At 47.6% G+C, this 17428-nt stretch overlaps 1 protein-coding gene across 31 annotated transcripts in view; it reads left to right on the top strand.

Annotated features, from left to right (window-relative positions):
• Positions 1 to 4121, top strand: part of LOC119445208 (polyhomeotic-proximal chromatin protein-like) — a 199065-nt gene extending 194944 nt beyond the window's left edge. For 16 of the 31 annotated variants that reach the window (XM_049664290.1, XM_049664274.1, XM_049664280.1 and 13 more), the window contains 2 exons: positions 762 to 1187; positions 2470 to 4121. In XM_049664290.1, coding sequence (XP_049520247.1) covers positions 762 to 1187; positions 2470 to 2664 — 621 coding nt within the window. In that variant the 3' untranslated portion in view covers positions 2665 to 4121. The remainder of the gene's footprint in view (positions 1 to 761; positions 1188 to 2469) is intronic. The other 15 variants (XM_049664275.1, XM_049664294.1, XM_049664277.1 and 12 more) reach the window with 9 other exon arrangements.
• The last annotated feature ends 13307 nt before the right edge of the window (positions 4122 to 17428 follow it).

Consider the following 17428-nt stretch of genomic DNA (forward strand, 5'->3'; position numbering starts at 1 on the left):
AGACATGCTGTACTTAAAGCATAACCTTTGCTAGAAACTTTGTACCCCACACCAGTTTCGAGAAATACTGACTCAGAGTGTGCCGTCAAATGCATTGCTGTTTCAGTTGAATTTCTTGTACTGAATTCTTGCACAGTGTGCAAACATATTAAATAGAACTCCAATGCGTTCTGCCACAGATCCCGACTATTTCACAGTGGCAGTGTGTTTGACTACCAATGGCAACAAAGCAGCAGTGTGCGATGTATGTGTTGATGTGCCAGTGATAGTGCATACCTGCGAATGTAAAGTTTGGCGGTTGCTTTATCAGTAGATGCACTTAAATGATACATGTGCAACAAACCTTTTGCTATTGCTGGGGCAGTATTCTATTCTTGGTCATTGACTTTTGGGGGATATGATCACTTTTGTGAGATTTGGCGTGACTTCCACTGGGCTCTGGTGTCCATGAGTGACAGTGGTCTTGGCATTGCGGTAAGACAATGTGCTTGGCACAGTGCCAGAAGAATGCTTTAACCATTGACGCCAACGCGTCACCTGCCAGTTGCATGAAATATTGTGGAAATGTTTGTATCCCCAAAACTGAACAGCCGAGAACACTGCCCCTATAGCCACTTGAAACACATCTTGTCACAAAATGGCACGATGCAAAAAGACTTAAGGGAGGTGTCTTGGCCTTGTTAGCCTGTGCACACAGCTATGTCATTACCTAATTTTGACTGATTTATTTCCTTTTATTTCTGTCTTTTCATACCTCTCAGCAACAGCAGCAACAGCAGCAGCAACAGCAGCAGCAACAGCAGCAGCAACAGCAGCAGCAACAGCAGCAGCAACAGCAGCAGCAACAGCAGCAGCAACAACAACAGCAACAACAGCAACAACAACAGCAACAGCAGCAGCAGAAGAAAGAGGATGTTCCCCAGCTACAGCAGCAACCGCAGCCACAGCCACAACAGCAGCAGCAGCAGCAGGCTCAAAACAAAGACGTCAGCATGGACAGTGTTGAGCCAGCCAAAGAAGACGCCAGCACGCCCATGGAGACAGCTGCCAGTGCCTCGGTGCCCGAGCAGTTGCTAAGGCCTGAGAGCTCGGTTGAGTCGCCCGTGCCTGCCCCACCCGTGGAGATGGAAGTGGATGCACCAGAGGCAGCACCAGTCCTGCCAAGCAAGAACCCAAGAAGTTGGACGGTGAGCACATGTGCATTGCCAGTGCCTTGTAGTAGGGAAAGTTGACAAGTTTGTGACATGTGGACATATTGAAATAACAGTGCAAATGCCACTGAGTACATGGTGGCAAGTTCGAATGCCAGTTGCTGCAGTGCAAGTGCATGTATTGCAAGTGCGCCTATGTACTACCTAGATTTGGGTGCCCATTAACCCTTTGATTGCTGGGCATTTTCACCCGATGTGTCCCAGAGATCCTTCCAAAGTGCATCAAATTCTTTTTTTTTTTCCTAATATTTATGCTCATAAATATGTTAAATAATGATTTCACCGAATTTGGTTACGTTTTTTGCATTTAAAAGACAAAGTTAATGTCTCCAGACTTTTAGGGAGTAGAGTAGAACAGATGACAAAATATATGTTCCACTAGCTTTAAAACTTATTGCTCATAGCACCTTGTGATCTGGCTCATCGAGTACAGAGCATAGAGGGTTGGAATTGCATGGCTGCAAACAACAAATTCTGTGATGATGCACCATGATGGCTATGACGTTCTGCTGCCGAGTGTGTAGTCACAGGTCCAATTTTTTGCATTTTTAATTGGCTGAAAAGCAAAAATGCTCATGTGCTTAGATTTACGCACGCGTTAGAAAACCTCAGGCAGTCAAAATTAATCTGGAGTCCTTCACTACGGCATTCCTCATAGGCCCAGTGTTGCTTTGTGACGTTTGGCCCTATGGCTTAGTCAGTTAATCAGTCAATCAATCAGTTAGTCGATGATCAGTCCTTGTGCCAATTTAGATTATGTAAAGAAGGGTATTCTATTCGGCTGGTTGGTTCACAACTTGAGCAGAAACAGCATCAAGAGAACAGCGATGTAAGAAAGGGACGTCGTTGCCTGACCCTTTCTTGCGTCCTGTTCATTTGTGCAGTTTCTGCTCGGATTAGATTATGCTTATCTCATTTGCCAATAAGTGATGCACAGGCTTTTTGATTGTCCAACTTTCTGCACTTTGTCATTCCTGATTCTTGAAAGCAGAACACACTGCGTTTTGATCATTTGATAACTTTTACTATATATCTTGTTCATAGTAAACCCCTTTAAGAACTCAAGTTTGCCTTCTGCTGCAGTACTCACAGTGCCTAAAACATGGTTGCAGTGCTTAGTGCTAAAACAGCAGACAGCTTGTATTGAATGGCAAGTGCAGTTGGTGGCTACCATGTAATTAGGCAACACGGCACTGTGGGAATGTGGCATTAGCTTTCATTTAAAATTTATGAAAGTTCCTATTTGCAATACTTCCAGGTACAAGAGGTTGCTGACTACATTCAAGAGCTTCCAGGTTGCACTGATTATGCAGATGAATTCCGCTCCCAGGAAATTGATGGTCAGGCATTGCTTCTGCTCAAGGAAGATCACTTGATGACAGCCATGAACATCAAGCTTGGCCCAGCTCTCAAGATATGTGCCAAGATCAACGCCTTGCGAGAGGAACAGTAGCGCACGCACATTCAGACAGCCTCTCACACCGCTTGTGTTCGGACTGTATTATATATATTTTTTTCCTCCTTCTGCTCAAGACAAGCTCTCAAAAACCAAACTGTGCCGTGTGGAGTCATTTCAGTTGATTTGAGTGAGCATCAGTAAGTGTAGTCAGCTATGTGTGTGATCACTGTAGTGTGTGTGTAGGTTGATTCTGTGATTTTGTGGAAAATGTGAAGTGGATCCCCTAATGAGACACTGCAAACGAGTGTGACCAAACTTTGAGGTGGCGACTTTGCGCTGTGTTGGTTGTGCTTTGTGGACTTTGGTGCGAGAAACGCAAGAGGGCAAGTTCATCCTCGCATCAGCTTTTCATCGACAGAACTTTTTCAAGCTGTGCGTTGTGTCCTGGGACACCGTGTATGGACACTCCTGTTCCTTCAAAGCAGGCTTGAGTGTGTTGTTTTAAGGTTTTCTTCTAGTAACTCACTCAGAAAGAAGCATGTTCTTACTGGACGTTATCCATATGAAGCTACACTTGATCATCTCCACATGATATCTGTGGATTAAGATCACATAAAAAAAAAGGAGGCTGAAACATGTACAGCTTGACGAGCCAGGACACTGTGCAAACCGACAGGATTCACCTATTGCTTATCGTGTGCAAGGACATGTGTGGACTGCACTTCCCATTTCTTACAGCATCTTTCTGCCTCTACTGTTGTGAGTGTGTGAATTCTTAGATGACATTCCCTACACCTTGTAGAGTTCCTGTAGTGCACAGCTGCAATGTGGGTGAATGTTTGTTTACGTTTAATTTATTGTTGGCCCGCATAAAAATTATTGTACATCCTGGTTCAGAGTTGAAAGATAGACCCTATTCATTTATGTGAGTTTGCGTGAAAGGTGGCGAAGTGTTAGTTATTAAGCTCACTGCTTGATTCGTGGCAAGAGCAAATTGTAAATCTCATCATAGCTGGAGGAGTGAAGCTACCATGCCTGGCAGTGAGCATCTCATGTACAAAGTTTATCGTGCCCATTGCAAGAAAGTCCTCCGGTTAGTTTTTCTAGTGATGTGCGTAAGTGTGCGTGCCTGCTTGAGTGTAAGAGAACACATTTAGTGGTGACGTCAGTTTGTGTAAGATACCGATCTGGATATTTTTCTTCAGAACTGGTGAGGCAATCTCTGTATTCCGTGATGCCTTGGAACATATGATGCGTGTACCCTGAACATCTGTTAATTTGGTTGTGTATGCTTTCTTTGTAAGTATCTTTCATGTAGGAAAGCAGAATGAATGTTCTTGCATGTTCCGTTTTGTTTGTTTCTGCAGCTTGCAATGTGGCAGCTGCAGTTCTGAGATTCATACTTATAAAATCAAATATTTCATATTTATTTGTCACGCTGGAAGAGCCACTGTGTAATTATACTTAAAGTACTTGCCCAGATGTTAATAAAAAGGCTGTATCCTCTCCTATAGGCATTCTCCAACAACCACTACCTGATGTCAGGAAGTTGGTTGCTTTTTCTTGGCGAGACCTGTTGACACATGTGCTAGAATTGGCTTGAAAACTTGGAAAGTAATTTTGGGTCATGAGAAACTTTAAGTATTAACAAATTTGGAATGTGAATTGAATGCATTTGTATCAAATCAAGGTATGCTGCTACAAGTGTGTTTGATTTCTCAAAGTATTTGATTATGCTCAATTATAATAGGATTGATACGATTGTTCGGGCCTGCTAATCATTGAAAAAAAGGTCTAAAGAAGTTACGTAGTTTACCTCAGCCTACCAGGAACTGGGATGAGCATTCACCCTGTACCTTGAAAGAAAAAAAAGTATTGCTGCAAGGAACCTACACAAAGACAATACAACTGATACAAAAGTGCAAACTACCAGCAGAAATGCCACACACCAAATGTAGAAACATGCAGAAAATTGAAATATATTGAAAAGAACAAAACCGAACATTGATAGCACACAAGAATTAGTGCGTCCAGAATCAGTTCTGTGTTGCTTATTAAGGTGGCTGACTGGACTAGTTGGTTATTCATACTGATAATACACAGCACGAGAAGAAACACGGGGACGAATAGCAGACACGGGCAAGCGCGTGTCAGTGTTTGTCCGTGTCTACTATTCGTCCCCGTGTTTCTTCTCGCGCTCTGTATTATCATTATCTGTGTTGCCTTTGCAATCTAGAAATTTTTTACATAATGGTGGATGGGGGCACACTAACACACAACCCAAATCCATGCAACAGCATGCTAAAGGCTTCCATAATTTCTCCTGATTTGCATACATGATTTATATTTATCACTTTACCAATAGGCTGGTCCTCTGCACTATAATCATTAAATTTTCTCTTATCACTAAAGTGTTTTCAAATTGTAGACTGCAACTACAACATTTACAGTAATGTGCGAGATGGCCTGAAGTTTGTAGCTGCTCACATGCCCCCACATAGATTCTCTCATAACTGTCCTTCTGACACATTGCTATTTGGCTAATGTAATTGGTGCCCTGAGAGTAGCATTCTGTAAGCAACATTTAATATAAAATTGACAAACTTATTCCCATGCTTAACTGTGCATGAATTTATATCCTTTTCATTATGGCTATTTGCTTTTTTTTTATAAGCCTACGAGTTCATTCGAAGCTGAGAACATTTCATTGCACGTCCATTCTATTCAATTTTCAAGCTGTTCCATTGTCAAGCCTAGTGTCAAACCATTCTAAATGTCACTCCGTATTCATCTGAAAGCTCGTTCACTTATCGGGGCTGGCAATCCATCTAATTTTCAGGGAAGACATGCAAGCTTAGTTTGGGGCTAACTTCTATTTTCAGTTCAAGGTACATCCGAAACACAGATATGGTGTCTTCTAGCCACATCCACCATATATGAATTTTGTTGCATTTAAAGGACAATACTAGTGAGTGTCGAGATGTCTTGTTTAGCTTTGAAAAAATTTTAGAAAAACAAAAACAAGATATGTTGTTTATTTGTCCACCACCCGTCTTTCATCACTAACAGTTGCCGAATACTGCACGAGATGGTTTCTGCAAGCATCCTAGAGCTTGTGCGTCTTCATTGCGATGAGAATTATAGACCCCTTTCGTGTAGCAGTTAGCTCTAGAGGTACGAGAAGGCGCTTTCCGTGAAAGCGCATGCATACGAAACCATTATGGCGTCTGTCCTATTAGCCGCGTGTGGTTGTTCGCTGACGCACCATGCTTCATTCATGCTGCTAAATAAGGAACAGTTAAGGGAGGACGTGGGGAGCTGCTGGCTGAGAAAAATAGTGACTGGCATATTAGGTATTGAAATGAATCTGTGGGACCAAGTCCACCGACCGCTGCCACATAAAGACTGCCTGTGTTGCCAGCCCTTCGCGATGCACGGCTGACCTCGAGGATAAAAAAATTCACTCAACTGCCAGCGCTGTATCACAAACCTCCAAAAAAAGGAACTACGCTAAGAGTGAGTACCACATTGACAAGGGGAGTCGCGCGGCTTCCTGGCATAGTAAGTTTCTAGCACGTTATCTAGACACATCCGCCCCACTCACATGCAAACTTCCACTTTACCGCCTATGTTTAATAAGTGGATGTGTACTAACATTTAATCAATGCGGTGAAGCATGGCTGACGACGACTACACCGACAACACACGAATGTTCGAAGCTGAACGTTTCATGATGGACCACAGAGTAAGCCAGTGACTAGCGATAGTACATATTTGCTACAAGCTATTACAAAGTACAGAACATTACGTTCCAAGCCTTGTACGCAGCAAGAATAAATCTATCGCTACCTAATCACCGTCTACAATATCCGCCCAGGCAGAGCGTTTCTGTGCCGCACCGGGCGTCATGCATAACCATTGTAAAAAAAGTCGCAGGCCTGCGCGGCACTCGCAGCACAGTCACAGCGTAAGCTGGCGGAGCGGCTCAAGAGTAGCTCCCATTTGGGCACCACGCACAACAGGGTCTTCGTGGCAGTCTATTCGCCTCGTTTTGACGAGAACGATCTGAACTGTCCGTCCGGCGTCGACGGCGAGCTGCGGGCAGAGATGCTCTCTACACAGCAGTCTGCTGAGCCCGATCAAGCCTTGCAACTGCAACTTACATGTCGGGCGCGCCGCGTTTGCAGGCACCTTAACTAGATGGCGCCACCACACTGAAGGAGGCTCGGCAGCTCGGGAGCGCGTTGATTGCGCGCCTCGTCCGAAACGCATGTCGTCGTCTGCGCCTGCGCATGCTGCGTTTGCAGGCATCTTACCTAGATGGCGCCACCATACTGACGGAGGCTCGAGTCGTCTCCCCCTGCTACCCCTGTGTTTGCCTTATTAGCCCCGAGAACGACCTACAGGGGCACTGCGAGCGCCGCTAGCGTGACGTCAGGGCACGGACTCGCGTCTGTCGTCTGCTGCCGTTAGGGCGCTGTCCAGGCGGCGTATTTACAATTGCTAGTAGGTACAGCGTTTGACCGCTGGCGCCGCGCTGCGCCGCTCGCGCGTACCATGTTTCTAGCCGCCGCCGTTGGAACGGAGGAGGCCTTGACGGAGAAAACGCTGGGCTGGTGGTGACTAGCCTGCTGTTGGGATCGGTGGTATTATAAACGCATCACTGTTTTGATGATCCAAATATAATCTCACTATCAGGGAGGGAGCAGTCTACCTGACTGGAGCAGTATTTTTTTATTTGGGGTGTTGCTACGCTGCGCTCCGCAACACCCCAACGACCGCCGCTTCGCGTCGGCGCCCGGTACCACGGCTGCCGCCGTGGCACCGGGGTTCAAACAACCACGCTGGCAAACGAGAGAAAAAAAAAGAAAAGCGTGATATTAAACAAAAAAATTCTAGCCCGGTGCGGGATTCGAACCAGCGTACGCCGCATGTTCCCAAAGCGAGCGCCGTAGTCACTCGAAGGGCAACCATATGAATGCGTTCGAGCGCCCTCGGCGAAAGAAACCACCTAGAAACGCGGTACACGCGAGCGGCGCAGCGTGGCGCCAGCGGTCAAACGCTGTACCTACTAGCAAATGTAGTGTTGCGTCCAGGCGCCTTCCGCAGCGTTTCCGTTAGTTTGCTGCCGTTCCCTGTGCTTGTATACTTATGACGGTCATCTCAAATACATTTTTACGGCGTATTCATTCGCGCAAACTTATTCAATGAGCTTATTTCCTAGACGACAATTTATTTCTCGAGGGCAACACTGCAGCGCCAGCCGAAGGAGCTGAGACCAATCCATTGCGTGTTTTTCATGCGCGGATCTAGACTTTGCAGATTGAGGGACTAATAAAAAAGCATAAATAGCACGTGACTAATAAAAGCATACACGCATAAACATAGCACATAAGAACACAGTTAGGATACCATACCTGCAGTGGTGCAACGAGCAGGTCACTATGTCTGCTACATATGACTGTTACATTTACCTTGATTTTAACCCATTAAAACATGCTTGCTTATGACGAGTAGCTCATGGTATAATATCTAATTTTTCATTTCTTGACAGAAACGCTCGGCAGTAACACGAGGACCTGACACTGCAGTTTAGATTCAACCAGCACCACTTGTTCCTTTAACTGCTTCTCAAAATTAGGCCGTTCTTCACCGGTTAATTTCAAGTGGCGGTAATTTGAAGTAAAGCTAAAAAAAGGCAATTGAGGTTTACAGCTATTTGCAGAATACGCAAAGGAATGTACCAATATTTATTCACTGTGGTAGAGTATCCGGCTCCCACGCAGTGGGCGCGGGCTCGATCCCGGTGGGAATAGGGTACTTTTTTCGCGTTTCCGGTGATAGCGGTTACGCGGACGCCGCCGGCGGCGGCATCATCGCGACCCGAAACGGCTATTGGAATGAGCCCATAACAGCTTACGCTGTAAAATTCCACCGCCCATGCAGACCGTACAGATGGTGAACCTCGAATCTCAAATGTGCGGCCCCTGTATGAGCCACACGTGATTTCCTTCTTTCTTGTCCCTGGCTCATACCCACGTCTAATCGGGTATGCGCCACACGTGATTTTATTATCGTTAATCGTGACGTAACTGACGAGCATGTGATGTTATTGATCACATGTGGCGCGACACACCTTTACCACTGCCGCTCGCTCTGTGCGCCCGATCGCGACAAGGCACGTGACTGAGTTTCGAAAAAAGCATGCAAACAATGTCGTTTACTGCAGAATGGTGGCTTGCTGGGCTAGTTGGTTCATTGCAAAACCATCGCGCTGTTTGTTGCCAGCGCTCTCTTCACTCTGTCTCTATCGTCGTCCCTTCCTTTTTTTTTCGCACTGTTACACAAGTTGCAAGTCCTTTACTGATCGGTTGTCTGGGAGCGCTGAAATAGTGGCGCTATCACGCGCTTGTTTTTGTATTTCGCAGGCTTTCTTTAAAAGCAATTACAAGAAGCTCCATCAATGGTAATTAGTTGCAAACACTTCAGTCTTTAAATGTGATCTACAACTTTCGTATTGGCACTTTTTTGGTTAAGCCAATATTTAAAAAGTTAGGCAATTAGTTTATACTAATTAATTGAATTTGCAAAAAAAATACCGCAGACTAGGACACGCGATCCTCAACATCACTGAATTGGTTTGAGCCTCCTAACACACTCCGTCGTTTCTAAAACATTGGCTACATTTAGCTATTTATTATATGGCCATGCTGTCGGGGCACAATGGCGGTTTTGTTATGGTGGTGTGTGCTCATGCGCGTGCTGCCCAGTAGGTGTTGTACCATGGTGAAGGCGTCGTGTGTGCAGGATTGTGTTAGTTTCAGTGTTTGGTGACGCTGTGCTATCTAGACGTGCTCTCCCAGATGTTATTGTGGCCAGGTGGGACTGGATGAAGTAAAATATCACCAGCCCTTCCCCTGTCGAGAAAATGGGGGTAAGCGAAGCTTGTCGTGTGTGTATCTGACCATCGTAGTGATTTTCTCTCTCTTTCTCTCTCTCTCTCTCTCTCTTTGTTTATCTCCCCTCTTTCTCTCTTTCTATTTATTTCTATCTTTCTTCCAGTCTCTCTCTTTTTCTTTCCCTGACCTTCGTGGTGACTTGCTCTCCCTCTTTCTATATTTCCTTCTCTCTCCCTCTCTTTCTCTATCCTGCTCTCTCTTTCTCTCTCTTTGTCCCTGGTATGTGCCATTGAGCTTGGATGTTTTCTGCACTATCGCCAGGATCGGCCCACTTTTCAGCGTGACACCACCGCCGACACTCGTGAGCCTATAAAGCTTCGCTTAAAAGCGTGAAACGAGCGCGATGCAACGCCGTGCACCACGTACCGCGCCTAGGACATAGGGAAGCTGTGCATTAGGACATGTACGATAAACGCTTTGCAGGTGATTGACAGCTGTGTAGTGTTCCTGTGACAGCGGACGATGTATTTTTGGCACGTAAAACAGCCATGTGGAAGAATGGGGAAGAAGCGGCTGCTGTGAGTTGTCGCGTCCGCTGCCGGAGCGTTGATGCGAACGAAAGACTGACGCCACTCCGATGTAGCCACGTACCCAAAAAGCCCCGTGTTTATTAAATAAGACAGCCGCTTTTTATCCCTTTTCCTCGGTGATGTCACAGAGCCGGTGCACACGAGTGCTTGGTCAGCTAGATCAGAGATAACCGATAACACAACATCTTCCTTTTTTTTTTAACAACACATGGAAAACAGACGAATCACAAAACAACAAAACAGTATGAATCATACAAATAGAATCAGTATGAATCGCAAGAGCACCGAACTGCAGTATGCAGGTCTCAACTGTAGCCACATGGCTGCGGCGGCCTTATTTCTCGACCGTAACGTGACATCTAACCACCGAGTCTCCCGTCCTCATATGAGGCAGCATCCGGCGTTAGATTAAGCGCAGAAGGCTCTGCCGAGGCCTGGTGTTCCTCGGATTGGCCTGCGGCGTCTGGAGTCGCAGGAAAGTCATAGGACGGGTCATGCGCGCCGGTTCGCTCGCTGTACCGTACCAACGCGCGTCTGTTTCTCTCGAGTTCTACCCCGTCGTCTGTCCGCACCCGATAAGACCGAGGCCGCATGGCTGGACTCAACACTTTTGTTGGAATTTTTGTCTTTTATCCATACCCGGTTTCCTGGGGCGAGTAGCGGTAGCTGCGTTACCGCATGGCGACGGTCGTATAGTCGAGTTTTTGCTTATTCCGCACTATCTTGTCTTTGTATCGAAGGCTCCTGAGACCACTCGTCATTGACGGGACTAGCTTTTTCGGGTGCACGGGAAGCGTAGAGCGCAATCGTCTGCCCATCAATAACTGGGCTGGGCTAGCTTGTACCTAACGGACCTGCGGAATCCCTATAAGCTAGGAGGGCCAGGTAAGGGTCAACTGATTTTTACAACATCCGTTTTACTGTCTGCACTGTACGTTCGGCCGCTCCATTGGACTGCGCGTACCTGGGGCTGGACGTGACGTGATGGAAGCCATAACTTGTCGCAAACAATGCAGATTCTGCAGAAGCGAATTGAGGACCGTTTTCTGTTACGACAAGTTCTGGAATGCCGTGCCTAGCAAATATACTCTTGATTTGCACAATAACCGCCGCTGAGCTCGTGGAAGATAAAAGGGCAAGCTCTGGATAGCGCGAGAAATAGTCTACGACCACAAGGTACGTACAATCTCCCGTGCAAATGGAAAAAGGTCAGCTCCTACCTTCAGCCAAGGCAAGCTGGGAGACTCTGACGGCATCATGAGCTCGGCTTTTTGAACGCGCAGTCTCGCGCACTCTCGACAACTGTTTGCCAGAGCTCCTAGCTCGGCGCTGAGACCGGGCCACCACACAGATTCGCGGGCCCTTGCGCGACATTTCACAATGGCCTGGTGACCAACATGCAATGAACAAAGTATTTTACTTAGATTCTGAGGCACCACGAGACGAGACCCATGCAGAAGCACACCGTCACATATTGTAAGGTTTGCTCTCTCCGACCAGTAAGGGCTTAGCCAACTGCTCACTTTATAGCACGACGTGGCCAGCCCTGCCTACAATACAACCGAAGTTGTTGGCAGGTTGAGTCTTTTTCTTGCGCGAACTTTATTTTGTTCCAATGGGCTGAAAATTTCAGTTCGCTGATACAGCCTTGTGCATGGCTCGCTACTTCATTGCAATCTAGCTCCCCCATCTCTGAATCCGCTTCCGTGCACAGTGCACGAGAAAGGGCGTCGGCGGTGCCAATCTGCTTTCCTGGGACATAGGAGGCTGAAAAGCGATATCGCATGAGCCTAAATCGGAATCTTTGTATTCTAGGGGGAAGCACATCAAGGGGTGACTGACCGAGTAGCGATACAAGCGGCTTGTGATCGGTCTCAAATTGAAATTCCAGCCCTATCAAAAACCCTTCCAACCTTTCTGCCGCCCACGTCAGCGCAAGCGCTTCCTTTTCTATCTGCGCGTACCGTTGTTCAGTTGGTGTTAATGAACGAGAGTGCATGATATGCAACCGGCCGCCTTTCCCCATCTGATTGCACTTGCATGGGCACACAGCCGAGACCGAATGACGACGCGTCGGCGGACACAATAGTGCGCAGCTTAGGGTCAAATTTTGCGACGCATTGCGCCGAGGTGATTAATGCTTTCAGAGACTCGAATGATTTTTGCTGAGACAGGCCCCAGTGCCACCCACGCCCTTTCAAGAGAAGACTACGTAGCGGTGCTGACACATCGGCAAGGTTGTTCACAAACCTTACCAGATAGTTTATCATGCCCAAAAACCTGCGGACATCAGCAACATTTGATGGCGTAGCCATTTAGTTTATGGGTCGAACTTTCTTGGGATCCGGCGTGATTCGAGACGCATCGACTACGTAGCCTAAAAACGCTACTCTGCTTACACAAAAAGAACATTTTGCCCGATTGAGCGTTACCCCCGCTGCAACCAACCTTTTGAGCACTGCATGCAGCCGTTCATCATTTTCACGCTTCGTAGCTCCGTAAACCAGAACGTCGTCCATAAGGTTCACTACTCCTTGAAGGCCATCTAAGATTTCCGCCATTCGCTTTTGAAAGTATTCCGGGGCCGAGGTGATACCGAACGGCAGTCGCTGGAAGCAGTACCTACCAAACAGGGTGATAAATGTAATTAGCTCTGGACTTTCTTTCGCCAATTTAACCTGGTGAAATCCTGAATTGGCATCTAATTTCGAAAAGTATGTGGCCCCCGCCACATACCGTAGATGACGCCCAAGTGCGTCGTCTACGGTTAGCAAGACAAACCGTTCACGTAGGACACACTTGTTCAGCTGGGTTAGATCCACACAGATTCGAACTTCCCCACTTGGTTTGACTACTGGCACCATTACTGCACACCATGTAGTCGGGCCATCTACCTTACGAATGACTTTGCTTTTGACCATTTTGGCCAACTCTAGTTTGATGGGGTTAAGTGGGTCAGGCTGTCCAGCCCTTTTTAGTGGGTCGATCCCTCCTGCGCTTTCCTCGAAAAACGCGGCTCGTGCTGAGAGCTCGTAGCCTGAAACAACGGTCGGCTCAAGCGGCTGGTGTCTAATGAACGCCTTTACAGAAATCGCAAGTTTCGGGCGGCCGCGCACCGCGGAGATGTGACGAGCCACAGTGCACCGACGAAGAGGCCAGCAGAGAACGACGTTACGCGTTTAAATACACTGTCTGCGGCCTGAGGTGTATTGTTCTTACGGCAAATGCAGCTTCACGGAAACAAAGTTCTGTGGTATCCTCCGCTCGGTGCCGAACAGTAAGCGCGTATGCATGCGTCGGCCTACAGGCGACCATGAGCCGTTTGATGTGCGCGCAGGCGTTCTGTCGAGCCTTGTTCACTCTTGGACCGCATTCGCCAACCTTCACTTCCATGCGCCCCTCGGGCGCACAGATATCTGCTGTAAGGACGGTTATCTCTGATCTGATCAAGCACTCGTGTACACCGGCTCTGTGACGTCACTGAGAAAAAGCGATAAAAAGTGGCTGTCTAATAAACACGGGGCTTTTTGGGTACGTGGCTACATCGGAGTGGCGTCAGTCTTTCGTTCGCATCAACGCTCCGGCAGCGGACGCTACATGATGGCAGCGGTAGGATGGCTGCCGGTGGCGGGGCCAGGCCTCAGGAACTCCGCTGGTTTTCGTCCACGCGAATTGCAGCGCCATCCATGAGATGGATGCGAAAGCAAGCCTTTTCCTTTTTTTTTTCTTGTCAACCCTCTCTCAACTTTGTCGTTCCTCTCTCGCCTTCAACTATCGGCGGCGCGGCTGACGCGGCCCGCGCTCGTCGTCGGCCGTGCTGATAACGGCCAAAACGGCAGCAATTTTTTTTTTCTGGCATTATGCGGTCAGTTTTGCGGTTTGCGCTTTCCGCGCTAGCAGCGTGGTCCGTGTGGTACCCTACCGTTGCACGTTTGTGGGCTTTTCCCCGCAATGTCTCACAGCTGTCGCTGTTCGTGTGTGGTTCAATGGTGTGCGAACACATCAAGACGAAGTGAGCCATGCGACGTGAAATTCTACCGCATACCTAAAGACAGCAGGTGAGCACTGTGCAGTTTACTTCCCGTTTTTTATTGGTGGTAGTAATTGTGCGCAGACGTACATGCTTGCTGTCCGGTGGTGAGACAGCAGCTAGCTGATTTGAAAACACCACAACGATGCAGTAAATCGTTATGTCAACAAGCAGCGAACATAAATCTCCTTATAAATATAGTAATACCTGAGCGTATCGCAAGGAACACGTGTGCAGGTGTGCGCTTTGCACTCATTTCTAGATAATTGGTCACCATCGCTTAAAAATGCGTTTCTGCGAATTAAGTACTATAGTACTGGAATGAGTACTATAGTACTCTGCCGCGACGCGAAACGAGCTCAGTTTTGTATGTTCCAACTGCGATGTTATAATTTATGATCTTCACTATTCTTCAGGATAGAAGCGTTTTAACCTACGCTGGAAGGATTGACCTAATGGGTTTGCCCAGATACAAGGTCAGCAACCGCAGAATATGCTAGGCGCACTTCACGGAGGTGCATTTTTTGGACCGAGCGAGAAGCAGGCCATTAGATCAATTACAATAAATGTTTTTTACATGTGCGTACATGAAAACCCCATCCGCGTTTTGTTGCATTCTATAGTGTGTTGCACTGTCTGCTCCAATTCTGGTTTTCGGAAACGAACACAATAAAGTGAGTCCAAAGAACTGTTGTGTTGTAAGTGGAATTATTTTTTAATACAATTTGGGCACATGCTTACTTGATTGTAAGAATGAACGCGACTGCGTGCATGAAAACGCAAAAAGAATCCACTGACCACAAGCACGCAGCACGTATGCACGAATGAGACGGCTGGACAGGAGAGTAGGGTGCCGCGAGTAGGGTGCTGGGCATTGAAGCACCCTACAGAAGAGGAGTGCGGAGCGAGCGCTACGGTCCGGCGGTGCTTCTGATAACGCTCGCGACGAAAAAAAAAAGAGCATTGCGCGAGGCATGAGGGGAGGGGAGGGGAGGGGAGGGTGAGGCGAGGCATGGGAGAGGGATAGGAAAGTCAAGAGGGAAAGGAGAAACGAGCGGAACAACGTTATCATAAAAAGAAGCAGCGAAAGGGGGAAGGTTAAAAAAATCGCGCCGCTTTTCTTTCTTTTTTTTGCCACCGTAGTACCGTCATCCATCCGCTAGGGCCTAACTGAACGCTAGCGTCGACTGAGCGTTTGCTATAGGAGAACCAATGGGAGGTATAGGAAGATTCACCTCCTGGCGGGGCTGCCGCTGGCGGAGCCGTCATCGCGCAGACTGAACGCCGGGTGAGCGCCGCCAAGGCAACTAGGAAGGGGGGGGGGGGGGGGGGTCGATCCCGTTTGGAAAGGAAAAACAACGCGACAAACAGTGTACGTTGTAGAGTCACTGCAGTGTGTTCTGTTAGGGCTCCCAGCCATTGAAGCATTTGGCGTAGTCAAATTTATTGATGTGGTTGACGATAAACAGTACGAGCACATGTATCCGCAGCTGTTCTCTGGACTGGGCATGATGTCAGGCGAATACACCATTCGCATGAAAGAGGGCGCGGTCCCCTTCGCAATTTTCGCGACACGGCGGGTACCCATCCCGTTAAAGAATTGGCGTTCGTATCCTCCGCTACAAAAGCCACGACCAGCATACGTGTTTGTTCTCGTAAACTGCAGATGGGTTCCATAGGTCGTGATGTGCGTGAAGTGTGCTACCGGTTATCGCCTGTGCATACTTGCAGTGCAGTGAGAATGCACAGATTTATTTTCAGAAAGGCCAGCAAAAGTAGCGGGGGACCGGCCTCGATGGTATACACCGCGATTGGATGCGTTGGTAGGACCACTCCGGCGTGCGCACGTCCGCGCAGCCCCGGCGGCGTATACGAAAAAGATGGGTCAGAGCTGCGCGCCAAGGACGAGAAATGTAGACAAGAGAGGAGAATTTGCCCCGACAAGATGGCGGAGTGACGTCAACTTCTGGCGTCCCTTTTAACAGCGGAGCTGTTTAAGCCGCCCGTTATTCCGTTAGTCGTCCACAAAAAATGTGTGCCGATCCTGGCGGTAGTGCAGAAACAGTCCAAGCGCAATGGAACATACCCCTGTGAACTAGCGAAGCTGAGCCTGGCTGAGTCTAGATAAGCATGGTTTGGACTACTTAAGCTTAGTCAGTAATCGATAGCCAATCAATAGCTAATCGATAATCGAACAAGAATCAATAAATTCCGGAAAATGCTGAGGATGACTTGGTAGTGCTTAGCCTAGCACAAATACATAGCCAATACCTTGTGATACCCAATCAATAGCTAATCGATCAATAATCAACAAATTCTGGAAATGCTGGGGATGACTTCGTAGGGCTTAGCCTAGCAAAATATGTAGCCAATACCTTGCGATAGCCAATCGATGGCCAATTAATAGCTAATCGATCAATAATCAATAAATTCCGGGAAATGTTGGGGATGACTTGGTAGTGCTTAGCCTAGCCCAAATACGTGGCCAGTACCTTGCGATAACCAATCCATTGCTAATCGATCAATAATCAATAAATTCCGGGAAATGCTGGGGATGACTTGGTAGTGCTTAGCCTAGTCCCAAAGCGAGGACTAGCTATAGGTGCCCGTCAGTTCCGCTGTCTCTTTAGCATTGCGCCTCCAGTGCATACGCGACCCACGCACCCATAGTGCCATATACGGGTGAACTAAGATGGCTGGTGGCTTCATGCGCACCTAGTTTTTGAGGTTGCGTTATTGGTTTCGGAGTAGCGGCACAGTTCAAATAGTGAAGCGAGCGGTTGGACGAAACATTCGCTCCGCGCTGCCGGCGCTCATCAAGGCAGTGTCGTTACAGCGAGTGCTCGCGATCATCGAGTGAGATCTGTTCATGTTTGGCTGTGCGCACATGACACGTACCATGCTTGTTTAGTTAGTAAGCGAAAGTTTACCGCAATTTATACGGCCACTTTGGCTAACACTGTATAGTTGTCACGCACTAGATCGGCACGGCGCGCACGTGGTTTTGGAATATTCTGGAACAGGCGACACAGCACGGACCACGCACTTTTTGATGTCATGCAAGCCACGCCGAAATTGCAGTCGCTGTTGGTAGGAATGGCGTAGAGACAGCGATTTCATATTGAAATCCAGGGTTTAGAATGTGCGCCGAGAGCCTAGCTTTTTTTTTTCGGTTTAAACATATTGACCGCTCTATACTCAGTTACATTGATCAACTTATAATAGTTTACTGGGGAGCCGATTATTAGGCTCGAGCCCTGACCTTGGCCAACCTGGGCTGTACGAGCTACCGGTGGCGC

The sequence above is a fragment of the Dermacentor silvarum genome, chromosome 3, assembly GCF_013339745.2.
Source record: "Dermacentor silvarum isolate Dsil-2018 chromosome 3, BIME_Dsil_1.4, whole genome shotgun sequence".
Lineage (NCBI taxonomy): Eukaryota > Metazoa > Arthropoda > Arachnida > Ixodida > Ixodidae > Dermacentor > Dermacentor silvarum.